This window comes from Enhydra lutris, unplaced genomic scaffold (assembly GCF_002288905.1).
Source record: "Enhydra lutris kenyoni isolate GAN:26980312 unplaced genomic scaffold, ASM228890v2 scaffoldscaffold36, whole genome shotgun sequence".
NCBI lineage: Eukaryota > Metazoa > Chordata > Mammalia > Carnivora > Mustelidae > Enhydra > Enhydra lutris.
In genome coordinates this window covers 17,374,876-17,387,558 of record NW_019154120.1, presented here as the reverse complement: position 1 = coordinate 17,387,558, position 12,683 = coordinate 17,374,876, and the positions used below count along the sequence as shown (strand labels likewise).

The following is a 12,683-nucleotide window of genomic DNA, read 5'->3' as shown; positions in this document are numbered from 1 at the left end:
AACCGCCTCCAGGGAAGTGTGGGAGCCTCCGGAAGGACTTTTTGGGATGGGGTGGGGAACACATTAAAAATACGCAAATTGAATTCACTGCGCTCAAATGCAAAGAAAAAATTTAAGAATTTTCTAATAGTGAAGCTATCAAAGGCAGAAAGATGGAATGTTCATGATTAAAAGAAATTCCAGTCATGTTGGCATTGACCACCACCTCCCCCCCTCCACCCCGACCCCGCTCTCCTGGAAGCAATTCATCCTGCCTTGTTTTCCTAGAGTTCTTTGTTTGTTTGTTTGTTTGTTTGTTTCAAAGTTAGAAAACAAATGTGTTTCCCTGGGAGAACAAAGCCCATAAGTATTTTATGTAGGTGAGAGAAGTGAATTGAATTCATCCCAGGAACATTTGTCATCCGCAGTTAGGGCAAGAAATCGACTTGGCCCCGTCAGTTCCACCGTGTGTGCCTGGCAGGGATTTGCAAGCTCAGAACCGAATGAGATGTACTGGGGTTTTCTACTCACCCTTTAGCCAGTGTTGCTATGCCAACGTCCGTTAACTTCATTCCTACACCTACAGGAAGAGAGAGCAGAAATGGGGTTTGTGTTACCCGGGGCTCCTGGGAAAGGACAGGCCATGGATTCCTGGGGAAGGGGTAGTGATAGCCCCACCTGCCTTCCTTTCCTACATAAACACACGTTCCTCCTTGTTTCATCAGTAGAGGCCTCTTTCTGTCAACACTGATGGCCTTTTGGACATATATCCAGCTTGGCAGGATGATAATGGGGGACGGCAGCCCTAGGACAGCAGCTTAGGGGAGTTGTGTCTCACGGGATCCAACGGTGGGGCCTGCCACCCCCCGCCACCCGCTGCCCTTTGTAGCTTGGGCAGCGATGTCCCCTGTGTGCCTGGCCCATCCCTGCTGCAGGAGGAGGGAGGCCAGCAGCCCTATGCGCGGCTCTGAAGCTTGCTGCTTCCCCCGCAAGCTCTCTCCCTAGAAGAGCTCTGATGGGGGACTGGTCTGCACCACCGGGTCACCGCAGTGGCAGGTGGCATGCATGTGTGCGGTGGGTGGGGGGTGAGGTCAGCCATGAGACAGTTCAAGATGGCACAGGTTCTGTTCCAAGCCAAACTCCAGACATGCCATTTCGATCTCCATAAAGATGGTTTCCCGATCGAGGAGGAAAGATTCTCAGGGTTGGCTCTAGGCCCAGGGACGCACTCCCTTGTCACCACTGGCCTGGAGATGCTGACCGCTGTGACCTATGGTCTGACCCTTTGACTCATCCTAACCTCTACCCATTAAACCATGTGGGGGCGGTTACCAACACCACAGCCATCCACACGGCTGCCCGAGCGTCCCACTCTGGTTCAGCAGGAAGCCACAATATCCCTGATGGGAACATAAGAACACAGAAGGCTTTTCACCTCTGCCTCTCCAGCAGGAGCAGTCGAGAGAGTGGCTGAGGAACCAGGGACATAAAGAAAAAAGAAAATCCTTCTGTCTTGCAGGGAGGGGAAGGGCAAGAGTCGCTGTCACCTGGCGCCACAGAGAAGAGCCAGGCTCTCACCCTGTCCCCATCTCACCCCACATCCCTGACCTCTTCCAGATCTGGAGGAAGACAAATCTTTCCAATGCCCAGACTGTGGATGGCCTCGGGCCTCTCCAGACTCTCCTTGCCAGGCCCAGGAACAGTTCGGCTCCTGTCTCTCTAGGGTGGTGGCCATGGACACGGGCTCCAGCTCAGTGGGCCTCCGCCTCAAGCGCACTCCTGCAATCTCGTGACAGGCCCTCTGTGGCGGAGCATGGGGTCCACAGTGCTCCCCCACCAGTCTGTCTGGCTTGCCTCCTCCTCTCTTGCCCCTACCTCTTGTCCCCCCCCAGGCCTGTGATCACTGTATTTCCCATGGCCTGCAGGTGACCCGCTCACTGAGGGGCCTGGCAGCAGAGAAACCGGTCTGGGGTGTGGACCAAGGAATCAGCGTCCTCTCTCTCCCAAGTCACCCCCGAGGTCAGACGTGATGGCAGCCAAGCTCCATGAGTCTCCACTCTGGGAGCGCTGCTTTCGGAGGCCCAGGAAAGGAATGCTGATGGGTTAATGCTCTGAGTCAGCAGCCTCCGCCCGGAGCACGGCAAAAACACAGGCCATGCGGCTCTTCAGGCTGGCTGGTCCGACAGAAACCGCTTTGCCGCGTGCACCCGTGAGCTAAATGAGACCCGGCACTTCGGAGGGCCAGTGAGCATTTTAAAGGCCGCTTTTGCAGTGGGCGACTGATTCACCTCATTCTCCCAAAGCTAACAACTAGAACGTATGCCGAAGTGCTTCACGTAGCCTTTATTACAGTGGCTGCGCTTTAAAAAAAAAAAAAAAAAAAAAAAAAAAGGAAAAAGAGAAAAGGGCACCAAATTGTAAAAAGCCACTTCGGACATCTTGTTTTTGTGGAGCGCTGCATTTAAAAATCACAGCTCTGAGCTGCATTTTAGTCCAATTTCAAAAAGTCATTTGGCAAAAGGTCCTTGAACTTGTGGATCGCTTTTCCCACCTCTCGCAATTACCAGCTATCACATACAGTGGAGAAAAATAGAATATAATTTTGAAAAGGAAACGTCTCAGTTCAGTGATTTGCCGGCAGTCCAATCCAAATCTCCAAAGGGTAATAATTTGAATTCTAGTGTGCAGCCATGGAGGGTAGCGGGGGATAGCGGGTCGTTTCTGGTGGAAGGAAGGAAGTAGGCAGCATCAGGAATTTGTTCTCCAGAACTTGGGTTTTTGGGTCTTTGGGGTGACTGCTTCTTAGGAACCCTCGTGGTCTCAGCGATGGGCAGATCTCAGGGCCCAACCACACGCGGGGCTTTCACCCCAAGCTTGCCGAACCCCCCTCAATCCTGCCAACAACTACGGCAATGAGGGAAGGGATCGCTTTTAAGAGTCTGAGAAGGTCATAGTTGAGTTTGGGCTTGTTTTGTTTTGTTTTTCATCCTAGTTCCGGCATCTCAGTCAAATTAGAAAATGTACAGGTTCTCTAGAGAGTGGAGTGCTATCTCCTCCACAACGATGATGACAGTAACGAGATTTTCCCCAGCAGCAGAGTGTAAAAACACCCCGTTAGACACTGTGCCAGTGCAGTGGACCGCACACGCTGTTCACCAAGAGATGTAACATTCCACGAAGCTTGTTCGCAGGTGCCTAGAAGCAAAACGAACCCTGCGCGGAGCTCCGGGGTGCTGCTTTTCAGCAGAAGAACTATACTTATTGCGAAATTAACTCTGAAGGGGAAAAGATGGAGGTGGGAATCCAGACCTACACAGCCGGAGTCTAACTAGAATAGAGAGCTGTGTATTAAGATCGTGTGCGCGCGTGTGTGTACGTGTGCGTACGTGTGTGTACGTGTGGCAGCGGAGTCTCCAAGGCAGCTGAGCGGGTATGCCGCCTCCAATATGCAGATTGGCCCCACCCGCAAAGCTCTGACCTTGCAGTTCCCAGCTGGCCCTCAAGAAGGCCCTCACTGGACGCTCTAATCTCAGGAAACAGTTGGAAATCTCTCACAAATTGGTAAATTTGCGGTTTAGTGGAAGAGCTTGGGTTTTGGAGTCCGAAGCCACAGGCAGGGTCTCGGACTCCTCTGCTTATTAGCTGGGTGACAGCAGGCAATTAAAGCATTGTCTCTAGGTCTCTGTTTTCTCATCTGTAAAATGGGATCCTAATGTCTTCCTCTCAGACTTCTGTCTTCCATTTGTCTTATGTCTTATGGCTTCCTTTTGTCTTATGAAGCTCAGACAGAAATCATAGGAAAAAACGAGTACATACGCAAGGGGGGGATCTCCCTGAACCTTTTTGCAACGTCTTATGTCTGTGTTTATTTCAAAATAAAATGTTAAAAAAATCGGGAACACTCACTCTGTGGCAGTGCTGTGCTACGTGACTTCCCAGCCTGTTTGAGCCCCCCAACGCCCCCCCACCGACCCCCTCACTCCTCGGGTAAAGGACTGAGGCGCAGAGAGGGAAGTAACTTGCCCAAGGCTCACAGCTAGGAAGCCGTGGGAACAGAACCCGGAGGCCGTCTTGCTCTTTACCACCAGCTGTAACAAGAGCCGGAGATCCTCATCTGCGACAAGGTCTGACGTACAGCGGGCATACGATTATAGCTCAGATCTTTCTTCACAGTATTATTATTTGGAAAGGAAGAGGAAAAGGAAAACCTTTGTGGTAGAAACTGTTGGTGCCCCACCCGCTGTCTTCACCCTAACCACTTCCATGCGCTCTGGCTCCCGCTCCCTCCCCATGCCACCAGCATCTCTTTGCCTGAGCTCGGGGGAGCCTGCTCTGCTCAGCTTGGCTTGTCCCGGGCAGGTGGCAAGTTCAGGGGCCTTAACACCTGCACCAGGAGTGGCTGCCCACTGGTAGCTAAAGACAACTGGTGTATAAATACCGCTGCTCCCTCCCTCCTTGTGTGAAGATAATTCTGAGCTGCGTGCTCTGCACAGGCTCCCAGAGTCTCCCTGGCAGGCAGGAGCTTTAGTGACCTGCAGGGGGAACTGGCTGTGTTCTAAGGTCCCCTATTGGCTGCCTTCCCACAGCCTGTCATACTTCTCTCTCCTACCAAGGTCGCCTGGGATCCCCTCCCCAATATTTGTACCTGAACTTGAGTGTGCAGGAGAGGACTCATTTTGCCCAAATAAAGGCTCAATCCCCACCCAGCTCCTGAGATGTAACCTCTGAGCCCTGGAATGACCTGCCTGGTAAGACGGTCTTTGTCTATGTGGGGCGGTGGGTGTGACCTCTGGAGAGGCTAGAGACCAAAGTGCATCTTGGGACGAGTTATGCCTATGGCACGGATCCCCAGTAAAAACTCTGAACACCGAAGTTTGGGCGAACTTCCCCAGAAGGCAGTTAGCATGCACGCGGCCACACACATCACTGCTGGGAGACGTTGGCGCCGTCTGCGCGGCTCCACTGTGACAGGACACTGGAAGCTCCCCCGGGCCTCCCCCTGTCTCTGCCCCACGAGCCTCTTCCTTTTGCTAATTTGAGTCTGTATCCTTTCACTGTAAGAAATCATAACCAAGAGTGTAAAGGATTTTCTGAGTTCTGTGAGTCCTTCCAGCAAATTATTGAAACAGAAGGAGGTCTTAGGGAACCTCAAACTGCAACTTGTCTCAGGGCGGTCTCTCTGGGTACCCTAATTATTATAGCCCCAGTTCATAGGAAAAATGCACTCCCATCGATTTGCATATAAATTGAAAATGTGCAAACTAGCCAGCGGGGCTTGAAAATCTAAAGCAACTGCCCTATTAAGAAAGAATGATTACGTCTTAATTTATCTTTTGGTGCAGTCAGATTTTCCTCTCTATTTCTGAGTTGCCCCTGTAGAGGACAGTCTTTGGTCACCTGTGGTAATAGGTGTTATTGGCGTGAATTATTATAATGCACTCTATCACTCCATTTGGCTGCTCATTTCAGGCTTGTTTCTGATGAGACATTAGTAACACCTCCTGCTGGTAAAGATGCTTAAAGGCATCTGGCAGACCCCTCCCTCTCCTCCCGTCCACACCCCAGGAAACATTCCAGGCCCTGCGGCCCCCCCGCAAGCCAGGTCAGGCTGCTCTCCTCACCCTGCATGTCCGTGACCAAGAGGCAGCCGCTCGTCTTCTGGTATACCCAGTGCTGGAAGGTACAGCACTTCTGACCAGCCTCCGAGTCTCTCCTCAAGAAGTTGATCTCCTTCCCATCCCTGATGGAATACTTCACGAACTCGCCGATCAGCTCCTCCTCCACGGTTGCGTACGGGATGTTGTTGTCAGGGCGATGGATGAGGAAGATAGGAATTATCCTGGAAGGCAAGACAGCACGGTCACACATCACATTCTCACCTGGAAACGGAGACTGAGGGCATTCTGTCTTCACTTGGGGGAAGCAGGTGCAGAACAAATTCCCAGACTCCACTAGATGTAGGCAGACCCCCGACCACAATGACTGCTCAACAGGTGGGAAGATATATTTCCGTCTTTCATTTGTGCCTCGAGTTGGTTGGAAAGCCCTCCTTGGGATGGAGTTTGACTGCCCATGTAGGAATGAATGTTTGCATTGCAGTCCTATCTCAGTGACCCATCCATCAGATCTCTTTCCTTCCTTCCTTTCTTCCTTCCTTCCCTCCCTCCTTCCTTCCTTCCCTCCCTCCTTCCTCCTTCCTTCCTTCCATTCATTCAGCAAATATTCATTCAGTGGTTTCTATGTCAGATAGTCTTCTGATGCTGTTCCAGAAAACAGCAAAGAAAACAGAGGCTCTGCTCTCAAGGATCTTACATTTAAATGAGGGAGACAGGCAATAAACAAGTCAATGTATAGTGCCAGGAGCTAAGTGAAAAAATAAAGCAGTGGAAAGGTGCTAGGTAGCACAGGGGTCAGGGAGGGGGATGCTGTTTTACTGAGGGAGGGCAGAGGAGGCCTTGCTAAGAAAGAACATTTGAGCAAAGACCTGTAGGAAGGGAGGTAGGGAACCATGAGGGTATCTATGGGAAAAGCATTCTAAGTAGAAGGAACAACAAAGGGAAAAGGCACCAGTGCAGGAGCATTCTTGGTGGGTTCCAAGAGCAGGGAGGGGCCTGTGTGGCTGGAGTAGGGTCAGCAAAGGGGAGGTGGTAGCAGGTGGGTGCGGACAGGGGGCAAATGGGGAGCCAGAACTTGTGGGGTCTGGGAGGCCATTTGAAAAACCATTCGGATGAGAAGCCACTGGAGGGTCTTGGACAGAGGAGTGCCGCAATTACACATCCTTGTGGCAGGAGGACTCTGCCACTCTGCGGAGAAGGGGCCGTGCGGGAGCAAGGGCAGAACAGGGAGATCAGGAGGCACACTGCACAACAGTGACGGCGGCCCCGGGGGAGAAGGGATGCATCCTGACTGTGGTTTTCAGTACAACCCATTCGCTGTCAGCACCTTAGATGGTATTTCACACCTGCTCCTCTCCTCCCCAGCCGCGCTCTCGCTTCCTGTTTTACTGTGAGGACTGAAACACTCAGAAGAGAGCTTCCCCCTACCGCCCCCCACGATGGATGAAGCCTCCTTGCTCCCTCCCCCAGTGCCTCTTCTTCCACTGGTGTCTGGGTCTGGCCAACCCTTCTAATGCTCAGGGATGTTTCTCCAGCAAGTTCTCCCGCCTCCTCCACCCGCTTTTCCCTCTAAGGAACATCCTTGCCGGGGCCCAGAGACACTCTGGGACAGCTCTCAGCCCCTCGACAACTGACTCACAGCTGACACCCAAACTCAGGTCAGTTTAGCCTCATGGTGGGCGATCCCTCCCCTCCCATTCGCCCTGGAACCCCCTCACAGAGGCGTGTCCACTAACCAAGGGCACCAGCAGCACCCGTGAGGCCGAGTCCAACGGTCTCCTCTGCACCCGTGTCTTACGGGCCCTCACTGGCACTGGACACAGCTGAGCTCTCAAAGCACCTTCCTGCTGCTTCCAGAAACTCACTTCCTCTTGGTCTCCTTCTTGCTCCACTGGCTACGTTCTTCCCGTCTCCTTCGCTGGAGCCTCATTTCTCCGCAGCCTTTAGAGAGAGCTCTTCTCTCTCTGCCCACACTGGCTAGTGACCTCCTTGCTTGAAGGACGGTCCGTACGGCGACGGTTTTCACATTTCTATCCCCAGTCCAGACCTCTCCCCTGAGTTCCTGACTCAAGTGTCCAGCCTCCTGCTCTCTTCGATCGATGTCTAAAAGGCATCTCAGATTGAACCCAGCCCAAACGGAACTCCTCACATGCCCCAGACTCCTGTCTCGACCCCACCTCGGTGACTGGTGACTCACCCTCCCATTCTTTTCATCCAATAAACATCTCCCCAGTAGCTTGTGCCAGAATCTCGAAAACTCACCAGGAGAGCAAACACGAAAGAGACACAGCCCCTGCTTTGCAAGGACAGCCGCTGGGGAGAGGTCTGCGTGTGAGTGTGTGTGTGTGTGTGTGTGTGTGTGTGTGTGTGTGTGTGTTTCCCAGTGCGCAATCCTCTGATTTTGGTCCAGTGAGCAGGGAATCAGGAGCAGATGCCTTTGCGAGGACACTTATCCTTCCATATGTTACCATTCACACACTCACAAATTCTTCCCCCGTAAGGAAGGGACAGATGTTTACACACCAAATGTCCCAATCTATCTTCAGGCCAGCGGCATATATGCGGGGCTCCCGATGACACTCATCAGCCCCGCGTCCCTCACGAGCATAAGCCCTTCTCAAGTCTCTGCACCAATCTTTATATCCATAATTTTGTGTTGTTTTCTTTAGAAAGCCCCCAAACTGTGGTGTCAAGTCACACAAGACTTGGGTGTGCCCCACCCGAGGGCGCCGTGGTCTTGTGCGTTGCACACAGCTCACACAGCTCTTGTGGTCTTGTGCGTTGCACACAGCTCACACAGCTCACCTCTTCCTCCTTGAGAACTGATGGGGGCAGACACTGGGAAGGGGGCCGGAGAAGAGAGAGAACGTGTGAGTGCCCGTGACACAAAGCCATCACTCACTGCAGACTGCAGTCTTAGGGGATTTAACAGAAAAGCAATTGTGTATTTTCTTTGCATTATGTTAATTTTCCTTGAAGTTGCTGAGGGATGTCTGTGAACTAAATAAATACGCTAAGCATTTCCTGGCCAAGAGCAGAAAGCACTGGACTTTCTATATGATAAGCTCGATACACCACCTCAGGGAGAGTATGTTTGCCCTTTGTGACCTGACAGGGTCGATGAAGGCAACGATTCCTTCCTTCCTTCCTCTCCAAGTTTCTACAGATACACAAATGGCTGTTGTATCTGAAATCTCCAATGTGCCCTGGCATACCTCTTTCTCTTTTCACTTAACCCCCCACACACGATCTCAACCAGAGGAGCAGTCTAGCAACCACAAGTTCCAGACCCCCAAACATCTGCTTGGGTCAGTCCATATTCAGCCAATGAGTGGATGAAAATAATCAGTGGGATTCCTCTCTGCAGGGTTCCAGGAAAGGGGTGGTACGTTCCTACGCTGCTGATCCCCAATTCACTCTTCTTAGACACGGCACCATACTTTATTTTCACCGTAGGGTAATTGTTTTGTGATAGTCTCGTGTTCTCTTGGGCGGGCTTATTGTTGAGACACTATAATATCCATGAAGTAGACACTCTTTCTTTTCTGTTCCACATGATACATTTATCCCATTCATTTTCTACCCAATTCTTTTCTATTTAATATGATACACTTATTGAATTCACCTCTCCATCCATCTACCCATCCTTCATCCATCTATCCGTATAAACGTACATACGTACGGGCATTGATTTAAAGAATATGTATCAAATATCTCTCTGTAAGCCTCTGGCAACCTGGTAAGGAACAGGACAGCAGCCCACACGTGTGTTTTCATAGCTCCCAGACAGAAAGACCAGGTGAAATGCTTGTCCTGCTGGTCCTTCTCACCCTCTCCTCCCTCCAGCCCCCCAAGTCCCTGACAAATCCCAAGTGAGAACACAAGAGCGGGTAAACACACTTACTCCGGCACTTCTCCAAAGCCCTCCAGAGGCTGTGCTTCGGCAGCATAGATCTGGGCATAGTGTCTGGCGGTGTTTTGGACGTAGCATTCCTACATCACCCACACGCATGGGAAAGACAAATGATTAGAGGAAATTCAGAGCTGCGGTAAAGCCAATGGATTCCCAAACCCAGCCATCCCCTAGTTGGGGGCCCAGAAGTAACAGTGATTGCTACACTGCTGCATCGCTGAAACCTAGAGCTGTCCACTGGAAGAGCCTCTCTGAGACCTGAAGGAACTCCCCAGGTAAAGCTCAAGCGGTCTCTGGCGCCAGGCATCCTGAACTAAAAAAGTTCTAGAACGTGCATGGCTGAAATTCACCCTGGGCTAAGGGGACTGGCCCCAGGGCAGGATGTCAGGTAAAACTTGGGGGACCTGCTGGGCTGCCTGTGAGCTCTCCCATCTGAAATCTTCCTCAGGGGTGTGACGAGGGTTGTGGGTAGTGAACACCTTGACAAGACTGTTTGCCCCGGAAAAGCAAACTGGATTCTGCCTTCCACTCTGTAGGGCCTCTCCAAGAGGGAGTCTGGATGCTGGGGCTTTTCCCTGACCAGACCAGATGGTACTTGAGAGGATGCCGTGAAAGAATAGAAGAAAGAACGGTTGATTGGAAGAAAGGAATACAATTGGCAAAATCCTATCCTCAGAAGAGGGGCTGCCTTCATGAGCCCCAAGTCCCACCTGACATCAGCATGTCTGAGACCATCCTGGGTGGCTACTGCTTGACAGTACCCAGGAGATTCATCAAAGTCTAACCTAATTGTGTTCCAGGGAACAGTGTTAGAAGGGCACCTCGCTTGTGACAGAGCTAGTCCCAGCACTCCCAAAAGCTTGGCCAGTGCTGGTGTCAAGAGTGAATACACGGGCCAAAGCGGGAGGGGGAGGCAGGGAGGGAAGCCCAGATCTCTTCTTGTCTCAAGATTCTGCGACTCAGTAACATAGGAAGGCGTGAACTTAGCTGGAGTCTTGGCTCAAACTCAGAAAGGCAGGAAACAGGACAAAGGCAGGGCCTTCTGATTATACCCCACACCCCTCCATAAACCAAACCAAAGCAAAGCGATCTAGAAACTGCTCTCTTGGGGATGCTTAGGGATCCTGGCAGCCGTGTAGCTTGCATACAGACTCAAACCTTCAAGGACTTCATGGAGCACCCTAGGAACAGAATGGATCCCAGCCCGGGTGAGAACCAGGGAGGGACCTCCAGACTCCGGCTGAGTCCCATCCAGCTGACCCTTCCGGGCAGGTGGACCCACCTGGGCAGCGAGTTTGTAGTTCCTCTGGATGAGCTCGTCGTTGTTTCTGGTCCCATAGGCAACAGCGTTGTGCACTTTGAGCACGCAGGCGTGGCCGGGCTGGAAGACGGGCGTGAGCCCCCGCATCACCTTGCTGCGGAAGGCCTTCCGGTGGACGCCTTCGCCGAAGTGCAGCTCTTCTGTGGCGATCTGACCGCGCAGGTGGTCCCCGAAGTAGCTGTCGCTGAGGAAGTCTTCTCTGAAGATGAGCTGGCTGAATTCGATCTCTTCACATCCTGAAACACAGCTCGCCTTTAGTTAGACCCCCCAGTGCTGCTTCTCGGCTAACACGTGTTCCCACACAGGGCCGAGGGCAAGGCTGGCAGGTAGAGCCCGGACGGGAAACCACACTCCCCATGGAGGCCCAACTCAAAGATGAGATGGTGGGGGGAGGGGGGTGAGCCCTCCAGGGGGAGGGGGGAAGACCCGCGCGAGGCCTCCGCGGAGCCAGGGAGAGGGGAGAAGACTGGTTGGGGCAAGGAAAAGAAGTTTAAACAGTGCAGTTTTTTTATAAGTTAAATTTTAAAATTGGATCACAAAAATGAAGAAGCGGTGTTTTTTTAATATAACCCAACTCTCAATTCTAGTTACATGATTAATTATTTCATGTTTCCTGGGCTCCCCAGGAAAAGAAGTTTAGACAGACCTGGAAAATACGGACAGGACTGTGAAAGGTCATTAAAAGTAAGTTGAAAAGACAGGTGAAGGGTGGAGAACGGAGGAGGGACCAGTGGTTAGATGTGATAGATCGATGCTTCTCAACCTTTCTTCTCATGATTGCCCTTTGAAAGGAGTCTTTTTAGACTTTTTTCCAAATTGCCCCTACCCCGAAATTTTAATTCCACACTTGTACTGTATATCTGTGTGCATCCTATGTGTATATCTGTGCTGCACACACAATCGGAGTACAGGGTTTTGTTTGGTTTTGTTTTGTTTTGCCTCCTTAAGAAGCAATTTTTGCCTTCTCGGGAGCAACACTGCCTCCCTGTGTTGAGAATGTCTGTGGCAGACAAAAGAAATAGGCAGACAGGGACGCCTGGGTGGCTCAGTCGGTTAAGCGCATGCCTTCAGCTTGGGTCATGATGCCAGGGTCCTGGGATCAAGCCCGCGCCAGGTTCCCTGCTCAGTGGGGAGCCTGTTTCTCTCTCTCTCCCTCCGCTCCCCCCTGCTTGTGCTCTCTCTCTCTGTGTCAAATAAATAAATAAAATCTTTAAAAAAAAAAAAAAGAAAAAGAAAAGAAAGAAAGAAAGAGGCAGACAAAAACCAAACAGTTAAAGGAACTGCCTCTGAAGAAATACAGAAAAAAAAAGTCTAATTATTTTGGATTTATTTGTAAAAAGATAAGTAGAATTATTTTTCTAGCACCAGCTTTCTTCAGATTTGATTCTCCATGTTTCAGGTGACAATGGAGGCAATCAGAAGGCTCCGTTTTAAACTAGAGGCGAGCAGTCAGCATTCTGATGGGCTGACAGAAGAAAAGAAGGTTTTCAGTGAAGTAAGTTTGTTTAGATTCTTTAAAATGTCCTCCAATTCTCAAAGTTGATAAAGACTAACATCTTTCTGAATGTTTAAGGAAGAAAGAAATCCTGGGTCGTGTGAAAAATCTCACTTCACATTTCTACTTTGACTGCACAGAGAAACATTTTTTTCTCTGCTTTTAAAAATATTTTCAGATCATGTGTTTTAAGAACAGTCTATGCCTGAAGCTAGCTATTAAAGGCATAAGGAGATGAAAATTATTTCTTGGGACACTGGGGGGACTCAGACAGTTGGGTGTCCAACTCCTGATTTTGACTCAGGTCATGATCTCAGGGTCGTGAGATGGAGCCCCTCTTGCTGGTGTGGAGCCTGCCTG

General features: G+C 51.0%; 1 protein-coding gene across 1 annotated transcript in view; it reads right to left on the bottom strand.

The window, feature by feature from the left end:
* The window catches only part of LOC111154273 (alpha kinase 2), a 116,076-nt gene that overhangs the window by 12,727 nt on the left and 90,666 nt on the right, over positions 1–12,683 (bottom strand). Inside the window, exons 9-12 of the mRNA XM_022513782.1 lie at positions 10,790–11,064; positions 9,499–9,587; positions 5,601–5,818; positions 511–559 (exon numbers count right to left, since the gene is read on the bottom strand). Of these exons, the coding sequence (XP_022369490.1) occupies positions 511–559; positions 5,601–5,818; positions 9,499–9,587; positions 10,790–11,064 (631 nt within the window). The remainder of the gene's footprint in view (positions 1–510; positions 560–5,600; positions 5,819–9,498; positions 9,588–10,789; positions 11,065–12,683) is intronic.